Source organism: Anser cygnoides, chromosome 9 (genome assembly GCF_040182565.1).
Source record: "Anser cygnoides isolate HZ-2024a breed goose chromosome 9, Taihu_goose_T2T_genome, whole genome shotgun sequence".
Lineage (NCBI taxonomy): Eukaryota > Metazoa > Chordata > Aves > Anseriformes > Anatidae > Anser > Anser cygnoides.
The window spans coordinates 2,276,108-2,302,683 of record NC_089881.1 but is presented as its reverse complement, the minus strand read 5'-3'; the positions used below and the strand labels follow the sequence as shown (position 1 = coordinate 2,302,683).

At 36.5% G+C, this 26,576-nt stretch overlaps 1 protein-coding gene across 3 annotated transcripts in view; it reads right to left on the bottom strand.

Moving 5' to 3' along the window:
• Positions 1–26,576, bottom strand: part of LOC106036201 (sodium/hydrogen exchanger 9) — a 138,379-nt gene that overhangs the window by 46,374 nt on the left and 65,429 nt on the right. For 2 of the 3 annotated variants that reach the window (XM_067002349.1, XM_048063202.2), the window contains 2 exons: positions 18,360–18,408; positions 13,125–13,204 (listed from right to left, as the gene is read on the bottom strand). In XM_067002349.1, coding sequence (XP_066858450.1) covers positions 13,125–13,204; positions 18,360–18,408 — 129 coding nt within the window. Of the gene's footprint in view, positions 1–13,124; positions 13,205–17,465; positions 17,615–18,359; positions 18,409–26,576 lie in introns of all 3 variants that reach the window. The other variant, XR_001207154.3, reaches the window with a different exon arrangement.

The following is a 26,576-nucleotide window of genomic DNA, read 5'->3' as shown; positions in this document are numbered from 1 at the left end:
TGTGACTGTTAGATTGCAGTTGCCTTGCGTGTAGAGGCTGGGAGAGCATGTGTCTGCTTGCTAGAGAAGGTGCAGGCATTTTTGTTCATTTGTGTTGATTGGACCTGACGCTCTGTGCATGAAATCACACCTCAGATGTTCATAATGTTTGTGCCAGATTGGCAAGAGGAATATTGCTGTAAATGCCCCTAAATAGGTGTTGTGCATTTCTGGAAGGAACACTACATGTCTGGACCGAGTGCGGGAAGGTCTGGTGCAAGGGTTGACTATTTTGATCAGACACGTCTGATGTTAGGAAAATGTTATCAGTCCATTCTTATTGGAAAAGGTCACAGATCACTGTTCTGTGCTGTACGAAGGATAGGTATGTCGATAAAGACCTAGTAAGCATTATGTCTAAGACATTATGCTCATTTTGTATTCATACTTGTAAGCAGTCACATCTTTATACTTAAAAATAAATAAATAAAAAAAATCTAGCTCTCCTAAGTGCAAAAGTAAAGATGGCACCATAAATACATGGCTGCCTTGTTGAATCTGCAGCAACAGAGCATAAACCAAAAACATATAGAGATGTGGAGTATATATATTGCCATATAAAAAGTTACAATAAAAATATAATTTTCAATGCTCCTTTATGTTCATGGATATATTAATGAAGATATATAATACAGTAAAATGAGCAGATTTAAGAACAAACCATGAGACATCTGCATTTTTAGCTAGAAATTTCTATAGGTTCCTAATCCTATCCCTATGCACTCTAAGAGGCAATCTGGGCTGGGGAGGGAGACATCAAAGAGGCAGACACCTCCGAATCACTGCAGTTTGGAGGTGGTTGTGGAGATATTTCATTTATGCCTTGTTTCCCAGAGTGACATGCTAAGTTAGGTGTCCTTGTGCCATCCCTAACTCATTGAGACAGCAGTGAACTGAACCAAAAAATCTCAGCTGCCAGGTGAGTTACTGGCTTTTTTTTTCTTTTTAAACATAATAGCTTAGGTGTTAAAGCACTCATCTGAGAAGTGACAATTGGGATTTTTGGTTCCTCTTGGACCAACAGGGGTTGAATTAATTGTTGCTGTTTCCTGAGAAAATTATCCTAGCAGGCAAGATACCAATCAGCCTCTAGTGAGGCTGTGTTGTTTCTATATGAATACAGCTGCTGAGGCTGCACCATTATGTAATTGAGAATGAAAGTGAGGGAAAAGACAGAGTTGAAAAATATTCATACATTTGATGTGGAGTATGTAAGTATTTTATACTTACGTATTTTTCACGTTATTTTTATTCTTTCCTTGTATTTTAAAATGTAAGGTGTTGTTGAATTGAGTAGCAGATAAGAAAACATAAAAACTATATATTGCTTCTTTAAATTTGGGTAGCAACCTGTGGAACAATCAGATCCAAGGCTGTTTTATATGCATTTTCATGGATCATTAATAAATAGCATTTTCTGCATATCACAAAATATGAGCCTCTAGTTTAGCTAGAAGGACCAAGCCCTACAGGCCAACCACATCTTTATTTGCTCCACTTTCCCTCTGGCCATGATGCAAAATATTAATAGCAGTTTAACTATGTCTTAGCATACTGTATATGTACACATAGATATACATTTTCAAATCTGAGTTTTAGTTAAATGTGAGTGAACCTGATATGCAGTCATTTGTGCAGCAAGTGTAATCATATTTTATGCATTTGAGAATTTTGGATGCCTGAAGTACATGAAAAGAACTTTATGAGTACTTGCATTATTGCATATTTCATTATAATGTAATTCTATATTAGATATTCTATTTATGCAGAATCCAAAAATAGTTTGCGCTGTGTAGCAATGCAAATTTCAGTGAATAATCCACAAAGAATTTCAAAACCTTAACCATTTGTGACATGCACAGTCCTGTAACTTTAATGAAGAATCAAGCTTTGAATAAATCATGCTGTGCTTTTTGAGTAAAAACCATTTCTGTGCTTCCCTATTAAAAAGGGGTCTGTCAATTCTTATCTTAATCATATTGGAAATATTAGGGATTATCATTACTTTTCAAAATTATTCAAACTGGTTTTAGATGTTCTGTTGATAGTTAAATTGTAAATCAGGTTTCTATACTCTAAGGCTGAGCTCCCCCTTCCCACCTGACAGCTGGCCACTGGGGAATCAGACAGCATAAGCAGCTTCACGACCAAGGCTATGTAGGATAGTGTAACAGCTGTGGGAAAATCTGCTTCCCCCATCCTTTTTTTTCTAAAACACAGGATGGAGGAAATTTCTTTCTTACTAGTTTGGAAAAGAGCAGACGTTAATAGGGAAGCTTTGTTTTACTGGTGCGACTGAGGCTCTTATGAGATTGAAGCCAAAAGCATGTCTAATGAAAGGCTTGAAGACTATATGCTTTGATAACTTTTCTTCTACTGGTGTAAGCTACGACTAATGGACTGCCCTAAAGTTGGTGGTATTAACCTTGATGTTACAACCACAGCTCAAGTCATCTCAGAGTTCAGACCGCAGGTTCTCAGCAGCGTGCATAAAAATATAAAGTGAAATGAGGAAGGAATCTCTTCTTGAACTATTCATAGACATTGCAAAGGAAGAGCAGGGACTTTTCTTTAAAATAGGTAGTACCGAGCAGAAGTTTGCCTAATAATGGTATAAGAAAAGATCCAACAATAATTGTTTATAGCTGGATCTTTTATAAATAAATAACAATTTACCATTGCTTAAACAATTCAAGATGATAGTGAATTAAGAAATTCCCTGTTTCAAAGAACTGTAGACAAATGTTTCATTTTTCAACTGTTTTTCTCTATTTCTGCATATAAAGTTAAATATTTAAAGTGCTATAATGTGATAAAGAATCAGTTCAGAAAAATCACCAGGTTGCTTTTACGAGATTGAGTATTTCACTGTCTGGTTGTTAGAAATTTTATAGGGTGTGTTTTATTCGAAGTCCATCACTGCTGCCTAGGAACTTCAAAGAACTTGAGATTTTACCATTTGTAGACTGTGTCCCTACTACATAATTACATGGAAAAACATAAAAAAGAAAAAAATCTATAAAAAATTGTCTGCATAAATATTGCATGCTTTACAATAACTTCTAAATATATATTTAAGAGGTTAAAACTGTTTTCATCAGGTACAATAGTACAATATAAAAAAAAATCTGACTAAACTCAGCAGCCCCAAACACTTATTCTATTCCTTTATGTAATTAAAGATGCATTTCCTAACCTTTCATGACAGTATTTGTTGCTTCTTGAAATAGCAGCTCCAGAACACTGGAGACACAATTTTTTGGTATTGTTTTCATGATCTTTTAGGTGCACTGTATACCCTATGTGAAACCTACTATTTTACAATCTGTTAATTATTTCTCTGCTCTGGGCACTTCTATGACTGGTTGTGACCTAGCCACAAAGGAGCAGCTGAAAACATTCTGTGCAGCCAGCTACTCCTTTATTGTCCATCTTTAGGAACAGCCCCTTCTTCTAAAAGTAGAAAGAACAGAGTTCATAGAATAAAATAATTGGTCTGTTCCACTCTGTCACAGGCCAAACCCTGTAAGTCATAGCATATTCCTTTTCCCCTCTACCACTAAGAACAGAGGGTAATAGGTTTTTTGGTTGTGATGCTGTCTTTATGGTAATAGAACCAGCTGAGGCTGATTTTCTTTATCTGTAAGTCAAATTAGACTCTGTTTATGATAACTAGAAACAAAAACAAAAAAACACTCAACCCCAAAACAATTAATATCTACCCCTCAGTCCCCTGGGATGTTCTAGGTCTGTACTTATGAATTTATTTATCTGAATTAATAAGCTGTATTCCTCTTGGCTCTATACTCAGGCTTTAATTATACTTTTGAAGCTCATAGTGCAGTGTTAAGATGAAAGACAGACTTTGTCTCTCCTGCATTGGACTTACACATCCTGTGAAAGTAGTTAAAATGAGCTCCTGAAATGTAATGTCCTGCCACAACCCCTCATGCAAGCCTATAGTCAGCCTTGTATCAGTATTTTCATTCTTCTGATTTATTCCCTCCACCTTCCCTTTACGTCCCCTTGAGGAGAAGTGCAAATATATTGATTCACCTTATATTTGAATGTGTGATGATGCATGTGTTATGGTGAATCAGGCACCTATTTCAATATCAGAAAACAGAAAACAGCTCTTGGGTTTTTCTGCTGTCGAGAAGTGCATTATTTTGAATCACTGATTGCTGGAGTTTTCTTAAAATTAGAGGCACGCATTTTTTTTTTTCCCCTTCACGCATTTGTATTTTTGCCTTAGCCTGATTGATGGTTCTGTGTTTGAGGATGCTGAAGCAGTTGCACTCAACTCAGCCATCAGAGCCCATACCAGCAGTGCCCGTTCTACAGCCACCTCCTAGGTAGGAAGAATGCCAGGCTACAGACAAAGCTTCTGAATAAGGCCTATTGAGGGTCCAATCCACACCCACTGGAACATTTGTCCAGTGTTTAAGGGCTTTGCATCCTGATATTAGCTTTCTATAAAAGAGTTCAATTCAACAATACTTTCTAATACATGGCAAATCATTAATGTGCCCTTTGGATTCCTGGTAATAACCTTAATCATACTGAATTCCTTTATAGTCTTAGGGCTTTTATGAGAATACCACTGTGATTTAACATTAATGACAAACCCTTATGAGGAAGTACAACCACTTTCTTGCTTAGGTAATGTTCTAATTAACAACATCTTGCTGTGACAATTGCTGCTATAAAAGAAGTACCATTTATAGATGGTATTACGTATGCAGCATGTGCTGCGTGCACATCCAAGCATCCTGATATGTGCTAAGTGGCTCAGAAGACAGTGGAAGATACACATGCAGAAGAACATTTGAAAACACTTTAGGTGTAATGCAAAGTAACTTTTTGTGCATCCAGGGCTGTAAATGAAATAATAAGAGCCTTAGAAGAAGAATCTAAGTATGGTTGATTAAGTCTACGTTAGGTGCTTCCGGTATTCCTGTATCATATTTAGGTCTCCTGGGTACTGTTAAGTATTGTCAGCCAACAAACTAATTTCATGCTCAAGTGGACTAATACAAGCATAGGCCTCTGCTGCTTTGTATGTTCAGGCTACAGTACGTTGTAATAATAAAGTGAGAAGTGGAGAAAAAATAAAGCAGAATTAAGAATTGTCACATGGAATAATAATCAATATCCACCAGTAAAATCAAATGCTAAGGTAGCCTGAGCAGTAGTTTGTCCAGGTCAATAAACTGTGAGTGCGTTCACTTCAATGGGCTTTGGATCAACTCCTTCAAGTTCTGTATTTGAGTGGATAGGTATGGTAACTTACAGCTGTACAGGCAGAAGTATGCTGCAGAAACGGATTTTTTTTTTTTTTAATGAAGGAATTTTTCTAGTTGTAAATTCTGTCCATTCTAGAGCATTTGACTCTTGGCCAATATCAATTAATATAGTACTTCTGTACAAAATATGCCTATATTCCTCTCATGGTAAAGCATAAATCTTGATACTGTTTAGATTTAACATGCAACAGCTGTCTGTGGTGGCTTAATGCAGCTGAAAAAAACATTAAGGGAAAAATGAAAGCAGTTCTGCGAGCTGGACTGCCTTGCTGAGGCCTTGGTTGTATGAAGTGCTATGTGCTCGTAGTGGGGATTGAAAGTCTGCTGAATAGCTTCAGAACTGGCCCTTGGTAAATCTGGGAGGAATGACTCAAATATCTCAGCCCTGGGGTGTAGGCAAAGGTTCCTTAGGCCGGGGTACTGTTGGCTCCCCAGTGGGCATGAAGCAGGTGGTGGTGCTTGCAGAGAAAGGAGCAGCTTAAAATTTAGCTGCTAGAACAGGAAATTAGGCAGACCCAGTCAAAAACTTACAGATATGTTATCTCTGTGTCTAAAGCACTGGTTCACTGATAATAATAATAAAACAAAAAGTCCAATTCAGTGAGTGGCATGATAGACTGGAACTTTACTAGGTTTCCTGTCCCTCTCCCCTTTACTCCCCTGGCTCCAGCAACCCATGTGGAAGGTACATTAACAGCCTCTGCTGAGAGCCCCACAAAAGGCAGACTACAGAGTCTCCAGTTCCACTTCTCTACATTTTTGTCAACTTTCTGACTTTCTGGTGGGCTGCCAGATCCTATGCAGTGGATGAACCTTGGAAATGTTTCAGAAACATTCCAAAAAATAACATTTTGACTTTTAAAATAAGCTTTGGAGTTGTTTTGTACCAAAAAAATTAAAATGTCACTTTTTTTTAATGAATAATTTTATTTTTGAAACTTAGAACACCTTGTGGGATGAGGATTGTAGTTTCTAGCTATTGCAGATCTTAACATGGTTTAATATAGGTTTACGTGAAAGGAAGTGGCATAGTTGCACAAAGACCCATGCAGTTATATTAGGCTTGGTAGCCTCAATGAAACATTCTTTTTGTTGTGGTCCTTGTCACCAGAAATTGAAAGAATCCCTTGAACAGCACAAACAAAATGTATGCTACGTCAAATGAGCCAGGATGTTAAATGCAAAAAACTGGTGATTCTACACTAAATCGTCTAGAATAAGCTGTAGGCCAAGCTCTGCATTAGATACCAAACAGAACTCCTACAAAAATCAATGACTGTTCGATGCCAAGTACAGAAAATAGAACCAGGCCATGCATGTCTCCAAAGGACAGCAACATGGATTCAGTAGCAGCTTACAGAACGTTTTTTTGAACTTCACTGTGAATCTCTTATCACACTGAATCAGTTTGCCTTTTCTTAGCTCGCAACAGCAATGATATGCTCGCCCTTTCCACTAGTATCATGCCTGCACTACTTAGGCATTATTTTGAACATTGATTTTTGAAATCCTATAAAGTTTCCCCAATGTTTCCCTATTCCTTCCTTTAAAGGCAAAAATACTGCATACTCTGAAGATATTAAAGAAATCTTATATGATAGCTTAGCTACCAGTGAAGTAAAGAGTAAAGCCTTTGGAGAGGAAAAAAGAAAAAGTTCACTCTCAGAATGACTTTAAAATAAAATTAGACTATGAAAAAGAATCCAACCTTTCTGTTGTCTTGAATTGTCAGTTTTTCTTCATAACTATTTTTTTCTTTGCTATTTTTTCAGCTCTAAACATGTAAATAGATCTTTCCACAGTGTATTGAGTCAGAATGAAAAATCTAAATAGCAAAAAATTCAAACTTTATCTCCTTTTGATTATATTTTGTGGAACCAAAGTTCCTGCAGCTCCTGTCTTCCTTCATAATCATGGTGGGGAAAGGGTGAGTTCAAAGACTTATGTTGTGCAGTAAAAACAAGAAACTGTCACAAATCTTTACATAAGTCTTTATGCAACAGAATGGTGAAAAGTAGCATGTGTCAAATACTGTAAAAGAACCTTTTTTTTTTTTTTTCATTTAGAACTTTGTATTTTTTATTCATAGCTGGTATTTAACTCATTTTTAGTAATATTTTCTTGTAAAAAAATACCTGGACAGGAAAGAGACTTTCAAGGAACTGAGGTGAGACAAACTTCCCAAATGAGAATTTTACTTGCATAATCAATGTGGATTGTTTAAGAATTGTTCATTCAGTTTTCCTTCTGTGAGTGGAGGACAAACTGAGGTCACTTATTATTCTGGCTAATCATTAGCCATGTTTATTTATTAGGTTAATTTGCAGAGTTTCAACAATCTTGCGTCCTTGGAAAGGGTCAGGTAATGGCACCAAATCAGATATACTGATTATCTGTGCTGTAAAAAGAACAATGAGTTTTCATAGATCGCAAGCTTTCAAATGTGTTGTTTGAATGAGGTTTGAACCAAGTTTAGGCAATTAGTGCTACTAATAAAATGTCTTTTGGGGACCTTGTCCTTCTCAAGTTTGCAGTGCTTGACAGAGCTTTATGATACTCAACTGCTCTTGTGTCATGCTTATGTAATGATGTCTCATGTAATGATGTCCACTCCAATCCATTGACTGGTATTTTTGCTTTCCTCTCAGATTTTATTATGATCTGCTTGTAACACCTGCAAAACCTGATCCCTGTGCTAGATTAGCACTTCTCCGCTGTGGATCCCACCTTTTGCTAGCAGCGAATTCTACATTACTGTTTGTGTGAGCTACTTGAATTTGCTTATATTGCCTTATCTGATGCTTCTTTGGTTCATAACAAAACTGAAGTCTCTGATATAGAGTTATCTTTACTCAGTTTGGAAGCTCTTTAGCAAAATAAGGTCTTGGTCCAAAGCTAGGACACTGAGTACTATTTTACTCTTGTCACTGAAGTGATAAATATTACCAAATCAGAATATTAGTAATTAAGAAAACTTTCCTTCTCTAGCAAGTGAAAGAAAATGGTGTGCACACGCATGCTTTTATCGCCTCTTGTCTTTTCTTTCCAAAGACATCTATTTCTGACAGGTCAGTAGCAAGTCATCTCTTAAGGAAAATTCAGCTGAAGGCCACAAAATGCTGAATTTTTCTTTGATTGTCAGTTCACCCTGGAATGGACTTTTGCTTTTAGCAGATTTCCCATTTTCTCCCAGGCACAGAATAGTACTTATCTTACTTTATAGGCAGCCATTATGTCTGTTTTATCCATGTACAAAGCACAGGAGAAATAAAATGATAGGTGCCCTGATAAGTTAAGGAGGATAAACTGAAGTCTACAAATAATGCAATTCCTTTTGGCTGATTGATTTCAGGTAAGTGCAAGGGACACAAACAACCTTTTTTAAACTGAAAGGAATGCATCTGAATGATGGATAACTGCAGTTCAAGTAGAAATGCTTTTAGAAGTTGCTTTATGGAGAATTGGCTCTCACAGTCCCACACTCCTGCTTCAATTCAGGGTAACTGAATGTTAGTTCCTCAAATTCAAAAGAAATCTGTAAAGGAGGAGAAACCTCTCCTCCTACTACTATTTGTGACAGTGTGCATGTGAGGGCACCAAAAATCACAGCTCAGTGGAAGTCAGACAGCAATATTCCTAGGAAGACTTGCCAACTTGGAGAGATATGAAAGATGCAGGTGTGTCACCGTAACACCTATAGTACCCATGCTTGCCAGCTGACAACAACTATCCTACCTCTTCTCAGCCCTCATGTCTGCCAAAGATAGGTAGCCCTAGAACTTTGGTCATTTGGTCTTGGCCACATCACGCAATCCCAATTTACCCCGCTGCCAGAGAAAAAAGGATTAGACTTGGCTGTAGGTGGGCACAAGGTCTATCTTTTTCAGTTTAACACTTACTAAATATTAAAAGAAACTTACCATGAATGTAAAGCCATCCTCTCTCTTCCTTCTCTTCTTACTTTCCTCTATCGTAGTTTTGCATGTTTTCATATTACAAAGTAACTATTCTTTTCTCAATATAAATTTGAGCCTGTGGTATTAAAGAGTAAAGCTCACCTTTTAAACGTATGTATCCTGCTACATAATGTAGGCTTCTCCTTATGAAGATCATGAGCATTTATGGATGGAGACATCTTAGCAGATACATTATGTTCCCTTTTTTATCTTCAGTTTATCAGTTTTATCTTCAGTTTCAGTTATTTCTGCATTTTTGCATCCCAAATACCTTCTCTCAGTACACAGTGTAAGAAGCAGAACAGTGCAGTCATCTTCCTGACTGATGCTACAGAACAGCCAGTGAGAGCAAAAATAACCCCACACGCGGCAGACAGTATTGTATGAATACAGAGAGAGCAAGAAGTCTTAGTGGACACAAAGCCTTGGGTAATATTGTATTAAACTAGAAATTATTGCAGAAGGTTAGTCCAAAGGAGCTGGAAAAGCAGGTAAAGACTCTTTTCAAGACATGCTTAGATTCATTTTACTTTGATTTTAAGCAATAGCTTGTGACTGGGAATACAGGCCTATGTAGATGAGAAAGAATTCCAACTCTAGACAGGGATACAATGTCTTGGGATTAGGCAACAAGAAACGGTGATACTCTTATATACAACCTGGCTGCAGTAAGCAAGTAAAGACTGAGAAGAGTTAAAAGCAAATTGCTACTAGCTGGGAGCAAAGCTACAATTTTGTGGGATGTGTAGGACTGGACAACTTTGCTCACCATTTGTTTGAGCTCTGCCCTTATGTACACAGGTTCTTGTCCTTGCAGGACAAAATTTCCACCTACTTACTCATTAGCTAAAGCTGGCTACATCTGCTTTGGAGAAAAAACAACAACCACAAAACCCCATCAACAATACAAAGACATGCTTATAGAGCTGTTTTTTTCCCCCAAACAAATTCTTAAAATTTTTTTCCTTCCTCACATCTCCACTAGCCTTTAGGAGTATACCACAGCTTCAAATGGTAATGTACCAAAAGGCTGTAAAAACAAGGAAGCTGAAATAAATTCAGTGGAATTTACCCACTGTCAGATACCAAGTATTTTGTTTTATATTGTAATTGTTTAAATTACTGAAATGAATATCCAAGATGTTATCTTGGATCAGCATCCTCACTTATGATGACTTAAATGATGTCATCTTCATTTTTGTTATTCCAATATTAACATTTCTTAGCCTAGATTTTAGAGAACAGTATGTTTCTCTTAGGTGTCAATACCTCTTTCAAAGATACTTGCTTAAAGAAAACAACCCATATTGAATCCATCTGACTCTGGATCAGGAGTCAGATGGACTCCTACTTTTTCATTCAGAACAAAAATAAAATCTGATTCTCAGTCTTTTTTTTTTTTTTTTTTGGTACAGTTCTACCCTAGTTGGGCCCTTTTCTGTTGTCTAGTACACACCTTCTTGACTTCTTCAGTGTTGTTTCTTCCCTTTAGCTTTTTGCCCATGAAATGAACAGGCATATAAGAGGTGTTATTGCCAGAAGAATGAGCATATTTGTGTTAATACCTAAGAGCAAATGTCGAAATATAGAAATGTTGCAGCCATGTATACTTTTGAAGTATATTACCAAAAAGATTGTTATTTTTCAGTATGTTTTCTTTGGAAACTTTATCATAATCCTCTGTACAACCTTGCACTAGGCATAAGTGCTGTGCTACATGACAATTTCTTGTTTTAAATTTAGCAGCACGGCTTCGTAGCATTAGGCAGAGAAAAGCAAACCTAGAAAGTTTGGGTGGGTAATTTCTGTCTCCCTGAAAATAATGTATTTCAGAAATATAGTGAATAAATAAATGCTCAGTGCTGCAAGTTACAGCATTAGTGAGTTGAACCGTTATTGTATATGGACATACATTTTTGGTATTAGTAAAATATGGATGTATTGTTTGTAATGAAAATATATTTCAGGATATTGGCATGGCTATAATTTCTGAAAATCTGAATTCTGAAGGAAGATTATGACTTGAAGAGATTGAAAAGAATGTACTCTTTTTAAGAATCTTTAAAAGAAAACACAAACACTTTTACAATATTTTCCTGAAGTGCAGAAGACTTAGAAACCAGATTTTCTAGCGTGGAGCATCAGAAACCCCACTTCAAGATCTGTACTATACAGAAAACCTCTGAGAAGACAGTAGAAAAGACAACCTTTGTTTTCACTTCTGGTGAATGAATTCTACAGTCTTTTCGCTTTGCATGTAATGATGTCCAACTATTTCATATTGATTTCTGGCTTTTCCTTCTGTCTCTATCCCTTGTTTTCTAGCTCTACCCTTGTTGCCTCTTTCATTCTTTTTTCATACCTTTGCCCAGTTCTTGCCTTTCTTAGACATGTTTTCTTGTTTTCTCTCTCTCCTTTTTCTGTTTCAGAGCACAAAAATTTATTTATTTTTTCCATGTTCATCTGTCCCTTTCAACTTACAGCTGCTAATATGCAACCACAGGCTATTCCTTCTGAAAAAGAAGTGGGACTGGGTGGTATTTAAACCAGTTATGCTTGTACTCAGCATTAATTTTTAAACGTTTTCCACTTCATACTGCATTTACCTGCTATTTCTAAGTATCCTTAAATAATTATCCTAGGGAAACATTTTAATTCTAAGCAATTTTTGGCCCTTAAAACTGTTCTGGTAGTTGAATTAGGGTAATGCATTCATTTTTAACCAAAAAAATGTTTTTTTCTTTTTTTCCATCAGAAGTCTCTTTGAAGGATAACTTCACTTGAACTCCTCTTAGGAAGCTATATTCCCCAAGGGTAGCATTTTATCTGCTGAAATATTTCATGCTAGTTTGCTGTAGCTCTTATCAGAAAAAAACATACATGTAGTTGGAATGTTAATTTCTACTGAGTAGTGAAGGGCAATGGAATAATTAATAGATGTGTTACTGAATAATGGAGACTACTGGTAGAGCTTTGCATGTATGTGTGGAACTTAGCAGGAGGACTTCTATTATATTCATTGTGTTTTCTGTTAAAGGCTTAGGGCATGATTGTTATCATGGGATCTCACTGATATCTATGCAAAGCCTCTTCAGAGTCAGATTAAAATGACAAATTAGAATTGTAGTTTTAATGTCTCTTTGCCACCGGCAGTAGTGACAGCATGGGTGTCAAAGAGTGTATGCTCTACCTTTGCTTTGGGAAGATGTAGCTGCAAGTGTTTTGTCTCAGTAGGAATGTGAATGGAAGCACAAAAGCTCAGAAATCTAAGGAATATGAAGTATGAGCTCCAGGGAAATCCTGGGAGCTACATCTTCACAATGGGTGCATCTTTCTCTGCGGTTTGTAAGAGGTGTGGGTAAACCAGTGTTTTCTTATTTTTGCTTCTTCTTGGGTAGCTACCACTCTGAGGATATAAAAGTTCAGAAGCCACTGGGCTGCTTCAGTCTATATAATCTCTTGGTTTCCCAAACACAGAATTTACACCAGATCTGATTTATAACTGGCTTAGTTTTCTCCTGCGATTTAAAAGGTTAATTTGTTTAAACCTATTGACTATATACTGCTGTAGGGCAGAGGTTCTGATCGCAGCTGGTTCTCACTGCTATAGCCTAACCACTGCACTGCCCTGCTTCTCAACAACTTCTGTGTATTTGAACTTTGAAGAATTCTTCTCCTTACAAAAGTGTAATTTCTTTTAATGTGTTTAGAAATGTTTAACGTGTTTCTGAACATACAACCTTTTTTTTTTTTTTTTTTGAGTATTTCAAAGGTGCCAGTTGTAATGAAACTATCATCTGTGGCTTATAACAGAAAAGGATACCTGTGATCAAAGGCATACCATACTCTGAACAGCCATGCGCTCTCAGCTTTGGTTGTATTTTTATCCGAGTTAGATGCACTCTGCAAAATGAATAAATAAAAAAGTGAAAAGCATTTTTATGTCATAAATAAAATATGAAGTTCTAATATTAAAAATACATGTCAAACTGAATTACAATTAACTGCTTTTTTTTTTTTTTCCTTTTAATTTAAAAAGCCTCTTTCGTGCAGGAATGTCATCTCTGTGAATGGGTTCATGAGTAAATGGGCTCATATAGCACATTTCTCATAGCTATATACTCACTAGAAGAGTGCAGCATTTAGTTTTATTAATGATTCCAATTTTATTAAGCAGATGAGAAGCACTGTATTCTAAGATCAATAGAATGATATTTCGATTTAATTGCTGTTGTGGGATTACTTCAGTTTACTCCTATAAGCTCAGATGCTATTTGCGTATGGCTAACAAAATGTCATTCCCAAAGGGAACCTGATATTCTAATAATTATGACACTACTTTCTGTGCTTCTTTCCAAGGTTATAGGAACACAGGAGAATAGTAAGGGTAATTTTAAGTACCAAAATGCACTGACTCAAAACACTGCTTTCGATGCTGCAACCTAACTCTGGGGCACAGGTAGATGGGCTGTCATTTTACTCAACGTCATATTTTGGAATGATGCATTTGTAACGGTCTTCTGTGCAGACAGATAGTTTGGTCATGCTCTGGGCATCACAGCGGAAGAACCAGTGGCAGGATGGAATTAGGAATGGGACTGCCAGCTCTCTAAAGGATACTTCATTATTGTCTTGTGTCTGTTTTGCTGCAAGCTAGATTTCTTTTTAATGGAAATGTTTTTCTTTGTGCAATTTTAAACCTATTTAATAATTTTTCTTTTAATCTAATAGTACATTAAAATTTTATTTTCCTGTAATACATAAACATGCATGTAAATGGGCCAATGATAATAATATTAATGGATAAGGTTATATGGAGACAGAAACTATGTTGTAGCTGTTGCTGATTTTGCTAACAGCAGAGCTGGTCGCAGTGAATTTACAAATGCACTGAATAGGCCAAATATTATTCTCGGGTTCAGATTCTTTATTACTGAATTGAGTATTTTAGGACAGAATCTAGTAGCTGGGAGGGTTGGAGGGGGGTAGAAGATGGTGCTAATCCCTAAGAGAGCAGCAGAGCACTCTTCTAGGCCCTCGATATCTTAACAGTGCATTTTGACAAGATAGACACAGATGGGAAAAAGGGTCAAAAGGCTTAAATGGGAAGTGTGATGGCAGGTAAGATCTATGTTAGGTCAGTTCTGGGATAAACCATAGAGAAAAAAAAATACTGAAAGAAAGAGGACAGTGAAGGACTAAAGTGGACAGAGATACAGATGAGAAGAGGACAATCATGAAAACAGACATCGTGATGGAGTGGGCTGCAGCAAACAGCCAATGAGCACAATGCAGAGGAAGGATACTTAAAAGCACAGCGAGCTCTGCAAATGGCCCTTGTGTACTTGGTTTTCATACTAACATCTCCAGGAGCCATAATTGCCAATTAATTCCTCTTTCCAAACTCACTGTATCTCTAGCTTCTTCTTGCATTCATGTTTCCATGTGAAAGCAGTGGACAAAAAAGTCTGCCCCAGAATATAACTCTCCCAGAGTATGCAAGTCCTGCCTTGGGCCTATTTTTATTTCTTGAGTTAATGTTTACTGCTGCTTTGCTCCACACCTGATCTGCTGGGCTGCAACCTCTGTCTGCTTTGAGCTCTGAAGGTGTTGCACCTTCCTCCTGTATATGAAACCTGTGCTGTCTTGTCAGCTTTTGCGTTAATAGGAACGTGCGTAGTTCTCTGTCGTGCAGCTCCTGCAGAAGCAGAACAGTTAAGGGAAGGCAGGAGATGTCAGTGTGAATGCTTTTGGGCTGTTGCTGGTCTTAGGGTCCTACGGTCTTAAAAAGTAGCTTTTTACTTTCCCTGCAGTTCAGGGAGGTAACGGCTGGGGAGACAGCTCATCTCCTCTTCTGGACACAAACTTCTCTGTGAAGTGAAATGCCAATGTTTCTCATCCCCTACTCAGGAACTGGCGATTCTTCTAATTAGTCCCTTGCAATAAATTCACCAACCAGCTGGTGGATGAAGCTGATGGGGAAAGGTACTAATACTGTCCTTTATTATACTAATAAAGATATAGTCATAGTTAAACTATGAACATAATCTTGACAGAGATTATTTTGATAGGTGTTTTATCAGGTGTCCAGTTTTCTCCTGAGATCAATACTACATCTACCCCAGTCTTCCAAAATTTTTGTAGAAAATGTATCACACTGTCTTGCTGGAGATTAACATAGCAGAATTTCTGAGTTACAAACACCATCTGAATAAAAAATGTTACTTTTTTTTTTATTTTAAATGGGGAAATTAATTAAAAAGCTCATTGCCATGAAAGCTTTTGCCTTTTTTTTCTTTGTGGTTAATAGATACATTTTGTAACTCTGCTTAGTCATTATTTATCCTGCATTCTGCTAATTAGAGTTAGCTTTTGGTGTTTATACTCTGAATGTATACAATATGCAGCAAAGTGACTGCTTTTGGTTATTTCTATATCTAATTTTTTATATGATAATATATGCTATCTGTAGCAGTCCATCAGTAAATAAATAGATATGAGTGTAAGGCTGATTTTTCTTCTGTTAATGCTTTTGTAATGATAATGATTTGATGATAAACACGTTTTAAGGAAAAGCAAGGCAGAACTGATGCAAAGAAACTGAAAGATGGTTTTGATGTATGAAATCATAGCATTGTGAAATATAGATGGTAATTATAAATTAGAATATTGTATACCTTTGCTAGGGAACGAGCCCTGGATTTCCAAGTCTTACAACTAGTCCAGGTCTTACAACTAGAATTGGAATTTGCTGTTGGCTGACTGCCCAAAATACTGGTTGAGCCAGCCCAGGATAAAAAAGTGAGCATCATCAGAAGTCCTACAACTGTGTACAAGGAACTTGTAACTTAAATAAGTTACAGGCATACATAAAAAATTAAACTCTAAGGTGCCAACATCATTGCCTGTGTATTAGTACATGTATAGATATAACAAGCTTTAATTCAGGGCAAACTCTTTTAGTCTTGCGAGGTTACCTACGTTCTGCCAAATGGGATTTCGTTTTGATAAGAACTCAAAATATAATTGAGGTCTTACTTGTCTCGTTTGGACATTAGAGTCAGTTTTCATCATGTATAAAGTTTGCGTCAGCTCATATCTTGAACTTCCCTTTCTAGGGCTGTTGCTTTTCATTCCCTATAATAACATTTAATAAATAACATTTTAGGTGGATGACGCTTGTTTATATGGGGTATACATAAGAAAAATGACTTATTTTATTGTGAAGACACGCTTAATGTAGTAAGAAAATTAAAAGCAGGTAAAATAAAACTATCATGTTAGGAATAAAGGGAAAGAAAAAAAGACAAGGGGAGGGGAAGAGTAATGAAAGAGATGAGATAAAAGAGAAAATTAAAAGAAATAACCTGGAATAATTTGAACAACTCTGATATGTACTTAGTTAAAGAGGGTTACAGGCGACGCTGTAGAGATCTGAATTAGTAAAAGATTGAGATGTCAAATACAAAAACCTCAGTGAAATCACAATGGAAGACCACAGGGTAGAAGAAATCATAGCAGCAAAGTTATTTTCAAAGGTAAAATTTATTCTGTAAGGAGTGCTGACATGGACATGACAGGGCATGAAAGGTGTTATATTTATTTACACATTCTGTATTCTGTTGCAGAGTTTTGTCAACAGAGGTAGGTGTTGATTCACAGGGCACAGCTGGGACACTGGATGTGTTACTGTTATTCATAAACATGATTGTTTTCATTTTTAATACAAGGAGGAGGAAACCAGAAGCCTGTTGGATTCTGAAGAAATCTTGTTTTCACAAAACATATTAATTCAGTCAATATGTATACTGTTCAATTCAGCATTCTGTTATGTTGCTAATTTGTGACTGCTGCAAAGGAGAATATTTCCAAAATTAAATAGTTTTGAAATCCTAGCAAGAACAGATTAACATTAAGAATAAGGTTCTGTGTCCTGTCTTTGGTCAGAATTTGGGCAGAGGCATTGTAGGGATTACTACCAAGATGCTTACGAGAGTGATATTAGTGCTTAGTCCCTTCAGCTTCAAAATAAATCAATATCTTGTCTTGGTGAAATGGAGTGATAGCCCTTTTAATAGTGACTGAGATGTAAAAACTAAGGATATGATCAGATATGAATCATCTTTTTCTGTCTTTTCAGAGATACTTTAAGACATTTAGGCACCTGAATTCCAGTTTCAATGAGTGTTGAGACTCTAAATGCATCTTATTCATGTCTTGCTCTAACTCATTTTCTACATTTCTCTCATTTTTCGGTAATTCCAATTTCACTTGTAGTTGGGTGGTCTGAAGGAATGCATGGGATGGTATTACCTAGAAAGAGGAAGACAGTATTCTTTTTTGGCACTCTTTTTGTTTTTCACTTTGGCAATTTGTCAACTGTCATGCTGATTTTCCCTAGTCCTACTGGTGTTCCATTTACCAAGCTGGAGGATGTCCTGTTTGCGTACAGACTCTCATACAGATTTATACTGCTGTTGCAGACAATGCCGCACTTGAAACAATTCCATACATATATGACAAAAAAAAAAAGGGAGGTTGACAGATGAACAGCTGCAGCTTGCTAGATAGCCTCTTTTAGTTTAAAGTTTTCAAGTTCTCAATACACTCAGGTTTCAATGTTAAAATATTTCCAGAAACGTGACCTATTAGGATTAAGCATTATATGCTTTCCTTTTTTAATCCAGGAAATTAAATGTTGTTATGAAATGTCTCATTTCCATAAGTGTGACATTTGGATGGTGATAAATAGTTGAATTTATGAAGGCCATACTTCTATTATTTTGCTTATTAGACTTCTCATGATATCTTTGCATTTATTTATAATTTTCTTCAAAGCTCTATAACATTTTCAGTTAAAAAATTTTAATGATACAAACACACTAAAAAATATCTCCTTTCTTTGTACCTTGTACTATAAAGATACTTTACAGCTCCTTTTTATTTTTAATTTCCCTGTTTTAACAATTTCCAGCTATAACGCTATATTTGACAAACACATTCTACCAACTTCTGAATAACTTTTAATTCAGCACATACATCTGAAATCCCAACTTACCTGGCTTGCAGCTTGTCCTTTGAGGTCTTCATCTGGATCTACACCAACTCTGTTTTTTTTTTTTAAAAAAACAAAAACAACAAAAAACAACATGGTAATGGTCTGATGTATAAGAGAGCTTTAAGGATAGAAATTTTTCTCTTGTGCCACTCATTTCCTACTAGGTGAACAATGCAGAGGAGCTGACAAAACATTAAGATCACTTTTCAAATCAAGAAGTTCAAGTTATTACAAACACCAAGACTGTTAAACTGCTGCTACTTGTAACAGCTGAGATTTGGTCTTCACTTTAGCTTTGATTCATATCTGGTAAAAGACAACCAAGTCAACCAAGGAGGAACTGGCGTTTAAGAGGGATATGGAGGAGATGGCAGGACTGAGGAGTTTCTTGACTATGCTGCATCACAGATGGCTTGTAGCATTTGGCAGGGCTTTGTTTGGCACACAGAGTACAAGGGAGCAAACCAGAGGGCCAAGGAGGTTGCAGTGGGTGATATGCAAGATGTTGAGAACCTGGAAAGCACTTTACTTATATGGACAGGGAAAAAAAATTTGCATTATTAAAGTGACATGATGGAAGAATTGGCATACTTTGAGTCCAGCTGATGCTCAGAACTGAAGACAAATGCAACTGAGAGATGTTATGAGCTGAACAACAGAGGAAGGCTTGTGCTGATGTTCACACCAAGAAAGGAAAAAGCAGAGAGCGGTCACTGGAATCTGAAGTCCACAGCTAGCAAACAGCATGTCTCACAAGCTCCCACATATTACCAGTTCCACTCAGCTAACGCGGAATTACTGATATGAAGAAAATGTATTAATTCCCCAGATACTCATTTAAGGTCACTGTGCTGTTTTTCTGACAATCCAACTTCTTGAGTATGTTTTTGCTTCCAGTAATATATTTTACACAAACATATTAAAACAATATATTTTAAAATCATATTTAATATTAACAATTACATACTCAACATTCTTTCCTCTAAATATTATGCGTAAACTTTTCAGTCAGAGACAATGACAGGAACTACATGCAAAGTAGCAATTTTTTATATGTAAATACTAGATGGAAGAGTTGAAAGGAGGTTTGTTTCTGTCACAGCTTTTGAGTTTCAACAAAGCTGTGTCCTCCAGGCACAAGTATTTCTATCTTTTTATTAAAAATAATGATCCTGATACTGACTCAACAAGGAGACAATGAACAGCTGTTTCTTTTCCTTTTTGTCCCGTTCTTTAAATTGCTAGAACAAGTTTCTGATGGCACTAATCTATTTGTTAGTTTAGAGTAAAAGCAAATTAAGTTTTTTCCATTTCATTAAAACAGAAACATTTACATGGGAAAAGAAACATACATGAAGGTTTAACCACCTGACACTGGATTTGTAGAGAAGCATGGTATTTAGGGCCTTCTCTGTGCTCAGCATTGTGCAAAGCAGACCCTGCAGTGCAGAGTGTATGGCTTGGTGGCAGCAGGATAGGAAGGCTGCTACAGCCGGAGGTGCAACTGTCCCAGACTCAAAAAGCAGGTCAGAACCAGAAAGAAAAATCGAGTCTCCTAAACCCAATTGTACATCCACTTATTAGACTGTGCTTGTTCACTGGATGTGTTCACCGACATTACTTGGCCAATGCAGAAAAACACCAGCAGTACAATAGTTAAGGGACTGCACAGTTCTGGGAAAAAAAACCAAAACAGAGCATTTACGAATGATAGGTACAGCTGAAAGGCTACAGCACAAACTTCCCCACACTCTCTTCTTAATGAGCTTGACTTGACCTCAAAGAATCAGTCTCCTGGGACAGAAGTAATTTAGCCTTCGTGCAGTTCTGAACTTGCTGGAGTTGAGAAACTGCCAGTTCTGACTGATTGTGTGTGTTGGAGTTGTGATGCGTTTATTACAGAATGAGCTAAGACAACAGCAAGCATTTCACCCGAGACTAAAAGAACTGTAAGCACGAATGCGAAAAAGGCTAGACAGTGGGACCAACAGGAACCGGTTTCTGGCTGCTATACTATTTCAGCAACAGTGATATAACTGCTAACTAATCGGGAACAACAGGAATCCACTGGCACAGAAAAAATCTAGGCTTAAAGAGTTTTGTAGAATTTGTTTTTTCCTCTGGTATGCTTAAGCTTCTCTGCATGTACAATGTTGAGTTCTTCTGCCTATACAGATAACTAGTGCTTCTGCCTTGTTTGTTCTGTACACAATAGATTATTATAATATAGCACAGATGAAGATATTCAAATGAAATCTTAGCAGGAGTATTCCAATATAAAGCCAGAAAAAACAGCAATAAGTATGTAATGAAATCACACTTCTGTCTTAGATTTTTCACATATGAAAAAGGAAAGGAATGCCACAGAGCTACAGCTGATGCTTTCTTTTTGGTCTGTTCTCTGCTGTTATCTAAAACAGGCATGAATGCCATCGTCCTTCTTCTAATGGAAGAGTATCTCATTCTCAGATAACACTGTCTTATCTACTGAAGTCCCTTGGGAAAAGGACCAGATCTTACTTTGCATTCTATGAGAGAGTCTCTTAATGTATTAGAATTAAAAAAAAAAAAAATAATAATTTGAATGCTAGCAATTTTATTAAGTATACACTAAGCAGACTCAGTTCAGTCAGTTCTGAAATTGAGGCTAATTATTTCATATCTAGACATAGGCTTGGAAGCCTAACATCAGGCACCTAGTATTGAAAACCATAGTCTGCTATAATTAACTCTGATATAGCTGATATGAACTAGAGTGCTATTTTTAAATTGCAAATATTGAAAAAACAAAGCATAGCAAATTGCATGAGACAGTCAAGACAACTGAAATTAAGCAGTTATGTGCTTCAAATTTACATCCTTGACCTCCTCAGAAGACCTGCAGCATCTAATGCTCTTATCACTAGAATCTGTAAACTTGAAATTTGTCTCAATTACTATGAAGATCTCTAAGAAATATTCAACTCTTAATGTTGTTACGAGCATCGTTTCCTATTTAACATTCTCAATTTTCAATTTCTGTGAGAAGATTTAATGGATGAAGAGAAAAATATTTTCTGAACTTAGTATCATTTTTCCTTCCTTGCTGTCAATTATGTTCCTTTTCTCCTGTCATCTTGTCTTATTGCTTGAATTCTCCCTGTTCCATCCTTCTGTCTCATTTCCTGATTGTGCTCTATTCCTTGTTCATTTCTTCTTGACTCTTCTAAAAACTGTTGCTATTATTTCTACCTTTCTGTTTTGTACCTTTTTATTCTCTGTTTTAAGCATTTTGGATAACCTCTTAACAAATCTATTTGGATTGATTATAGAGTAGATGGCTTTTTCTTTGGTATAAAACGGCAGCTAAGAAAAAAAACTGACTTATTGAAATATTGGTATCACTGTGATCTTTACCTTTTTTTTTCTTTTTTTTTTTTTTTTAGTGAAAACATTGCTGAAGACAATTCTTGGTGTAACATTCATTGTTCACCATGATCTGTATCTTTAGAAGACAAAGAAGCAAAGCAAAATCCTTTGTTTACAGCACTTAATAGAAAAGATGCTAGGCAGATTATTTCTTTTAGTATTTAATACTACGTAGTCTTCAAAGGTATTAAATATGACTGGAATATTTTGCACGTCACAGGTGCAAACATCTGTGAAACAGGCCTATCTATTCAAATACGGAGCTTATGTCAGCTGCTGGTTGTGATAAGAGATGTGGTTTGATGCAGGATGGTGGCATAGACAATTTGGTGCACTTTGAGAGCAACGCAAATTAAAATTATTCTAGTTTACTTAAAACAGCCTCTGCAAGCTCTGCTTCCCCTCCCTTCTGTCCCACTGGAGAAATCTCTTCACACCCTCTCTGTTCTGGCTTGGACTCCTTCTCCAGCCCAGAACCAGCTGAGATTACTTTGGCTGCAAACCCATACATAGCTTGGTTTTGCAATAGCATGAAGTGATTTATTCCTATGTTGTGAGAACGTGAAATATGGCATTTTACTGAATAGATTTCTCAGCATCAGCTTATGATGGGTAGCTTTAGATAAAGTAGGAGGCCAGCAGGACTGGTTGAAGGCAGCTGTAGGAAAAAGCAAGTTTTCTTTCCGTAGCAAAAACTTCCTTCTGGTGGTATCTGCTTCTTCCTGTGTTTGTTGAACCCTTTCTGGTTTGGAGCTGTGATATTGACAAATAGCATGAGGATTTGTGAATTTAGATTGTGCTTATTCTAGCTGTTGCTAATCATAGAAAAACTATTTTTTTTCCTACTATATGAACTATATGAATCAGATTGTACGAAGGGAGAATTAGGTTAAAAGAAAACCAAATAAATCAAACCACTTTTTTTTTTTTTTTTTTGGGTGGGGGGATTTTGAAGAATCTATTGGTAAGCTTTTTCATTTTTTTATAGGCTTTCCTTTTAAATTTTATTAAAATATTTTAAGGATATTTTTGCTGAAATGTACACATCCCAAGGAGAATCTAGGTTTTAGTTAAACCAATGTTGTTGTTTTTTCCATAGAACAAAATGCAGTGATGACTTTTTAAACAGATCTTTATTGCAGTGCAGTTTACCTCCTGTAAATATTTTGGTAGGCTTTAGTAATGTCTTAGATATGAAGGAATTAAAAATCCTGAAAGCTGGTCTATGTTGTTCGTTCTGTCTTCCTATAATGGCCAGATCAAAACCTGGATTTAGACATTGTTCAGAGTTGCTGTATTCAAAACCTGGAGCTGAAGCTTGTGACTGCAGCCAGTTTCTAGCAATTAGGCCAGAGCGTTGCTAGGAATTGCGCTGGCCTGCAGAAGGACTCTTTGCACTTGTTGGTATTTAAATCCCCATGTGCTATGAAGTGCATCATTTTTTTAGCAACAGTCAGAATGCTTTTGATTATAAGAAGAGGATTTTGTCACTGAATACAAAGCAGTCAATAACATCTTTTATTATGTGGTTTGAAATGAAAATGGATGGAAAGATAAATCCCAAATTGTCAGGGGAACCAGGAGTAAGAAATACAAAACCAGTCTATAGGAATACTGAGTAGTAAATTACTATTCTGACACTACAAAATTTTCATTCTCCCATTTAAATCACCACCAAGTCAACACTGTAGGATTATATCTCTGCTTTCTGCAGTAAAGCAAAAAAAAAAAAAAAAAAAAAAGGGGGGGGGGCAGAAACACTTGTGTTCTCATAAAGATCTAGGCACCGTAGAGCAGAACTTGGGAAGTTTTTGGTGTCTATACCTACAGGTATGATTCTCAGCCCTCCCTCATTTTAGGTGCCAGAAAATCTCTAAATAGAGACATTTCTCTGACATTTGAATTCTGAGTATTGAAATTCTATTTTTTGGCCTGTCTAAGCTTTCTGTATTTACAGCCCAGTGCCTAGTTCATGCAAGTTGAATCATGTGTGCAGTCCCAGCTAGTCTGGTTTGCACCTACAGTGTACTCACAGAGGTGAGCAGTGCTCCAGATGAAGCAGCCAAGACTGTTTTTAGTTGAAAACATGACAGCAAGGAGTTGATTCCATGCCCTTTTTATTTAATGACTAATGTATTAGAGCATCCTACAAGGAACTGGGAAGCCTGCTCTCATCAATAACCTGAACTGAGGTGATTCCACACTGCAGCTCCTGGAAGCACCATAAATACTGGCCTGGAAATGATATGGAGGGTGGCAATATACCCTGTCCTGCTGAGGTTGTCATGTTGTACCAAACATCATTCAGCTTCAAGCACTGATGAAGCCATGAGAAACTTTTTTTTTTTTTAATTTTATGTATATTATTTAATGTGGTTTATGATAGAGATCTATTTTATAGATCTGTCAGATACGGGTCAGAATTAGCAATAGCTCCTTTACTTCTTTTTTTAGATTAGAAGGGAAAAGAAAGCAATTCAAGAAGTGAAAAGTCTGGCAACTGCTTCTGACCTCTTGCTATAAAATGGGGATAATGCTTCTTCTGCACTGGTGCTCATCTGTCTTGTGTATTTAGATTGTAAGTGCATATCCTACAAATATATTATGCATTTGTACAAGGTCTAGCTTAGGAGAGCTATGATTTTGTTTAGTGTCTTAGGAGTGCTGCTGTAAAATAATTAATAACAATATTGGCTTCTTTCCCAAACTGTCAAAACTTTTACTGAAAGAAGTAACCTTCTTGATGCAATTGCCTCAACCTTCCACAGGCTGTCAATGCAGCTAAAATGGTCTGTAAGCCTCAGTTTCTATCACAAAACCTGCATATACCAGGAAGGGTTTTTTGAATAAGTGATTTATAACCCAATTTTCAAAGATGGTCATTAAACAGCATTTGCAAGAGAAGTCTTGAATATTTTTGCATGAATAAATCTGAAGCTTGTGGCTATCCATCATGAGCATATTGAATTCAGTACAGAATTATTAACTGTGAAGTCTAGAAACATGAGCAAAATCCAAAAAAAGATTGTTTCACCATCTCTAATAAATCATTACAATTGAAATTAAAAAACCTTCAGAATAAATAATGATTGCTCAGGCCATGATTCTTGTCCACATGGCAGTAAGTGTGATGCGTATTCCTAACAAACTGACACCTAAAATGTGCTTTTCCTTATGGATTGCTATTAGTTGCTTTATATTGCTGCTGTTGTGGACTGATGCCCTCAGAAATACCTGCTTTTTATAGTACAATGTTTTGATTGACATAAACTCCTTGGAGAATTATGGCATGAGAATAGGTCTTCAAAGTTCAGCTCAAGCTGATTTTGTTAATAATTGAGAACACTTTAGCTTAAGTTTAAGGCAAGAAAAATCACTTGTGTCTCACAGCAGAAACAACAAATCAGTTTAATTTCATGCTGAGAAGGATTAAAATAGATTATCAGCTAAATGATTCTAAATGGCTGTGACAGCTGTTTGTCATGTGGCTAATGCCGTCTATCTTATATATATATCACAGAGCAAAGAGTATCATTTTAAATCTGTAGAATCATGTGAATGAGATGTGTGCTATAGTTTGATTTTTTAACTTCTAATTTCATAAAGTTGGTATGATAATTTGTTGGGAAAAGGTAGTGCAAAACATTGCTCCTACAGACAAGGCCCATGGACCATTTTTGGGGGACAGACAACTATTTGGTTGCAGAGTTGGCAATTAAACTAAATTAATGTACAGACGTAACTGTATAGATGCCTTCCAAGTAAAGAAAGGCTGCAGCACATGAAGGTAATGCATAAATGCAACTAGAAGAGAATGTCGAATTAAGGAACTGCAAAGCTCTGTAACAGAGATCCACAAGTTATACTCTTTAGATGTGATGTTACGTATTGAAAGGATTGAGAAATTGTGGATAATACCACTGCATAAAATTTTACAAATCACTTCCCTACAGCTGTGCAGCTTTGTGAAGTAAAACACTAAAATTTAAAAATAGATGATGGTTTACATTTACATCATGCTTTTATGCAGATAGTAACCAGAAAGATGAACTGGATCTTCAGATATCTAGTATCTCATTCACTGTTCTGTTAATCCTGCTATATCTTGATGTCAGTGGAGGGACTAAAATAGTTTGGTCACTACGAAGTAATGTAAGGTACATCTGTGTGGCAGAATGCGCTATTAGATGTCTTATAATCACGACAGCATGGCATTCCAGCTCATGAGAAGCAGTGATTTATGTCCCTATAATGCTTCTGGCACACAAAGTAGGTTATGAACGTCATTGTTCTATGTGGACATAGTTGCAGTGAGGAATCGAGCCTCCTACTCAAAAATACAAACCACAGCAGACTAAATTGAGCATCATTTTAACTACTGTGGAATTTCTGGAAATCATCATTTGTAGTATTATCAGTGCATGTAATACAATTGGTATAAAATAAGCGTGAGGATTGGCAGCAACTAAAATAATTTGAACTTAGTTCTGCGTGGTTACACCATAAGAGCTGGAGCTTGTTTTCAGATTAAGGGGAAGATCGTTGCAGTAGATTCTGTCTAGAATAAGAGATGTTAGATTGTTCATTACACTGTGACATATGGGCTGCTCATTACACCACAGATTACCAAATCTTAGCTGACACAGGAAATACAAGTTATGTATTTATCTCCACAATTTATCTGCAGCAATTTCATGAATTACATTGAATTCAATGTCAAAACAGAGAAAAACAGCAGCTAGTAACTGCTAAATCCACTCTGCACACTTACTTAGCCATAATGGTACACTACCTACAGCTAAGCAGATC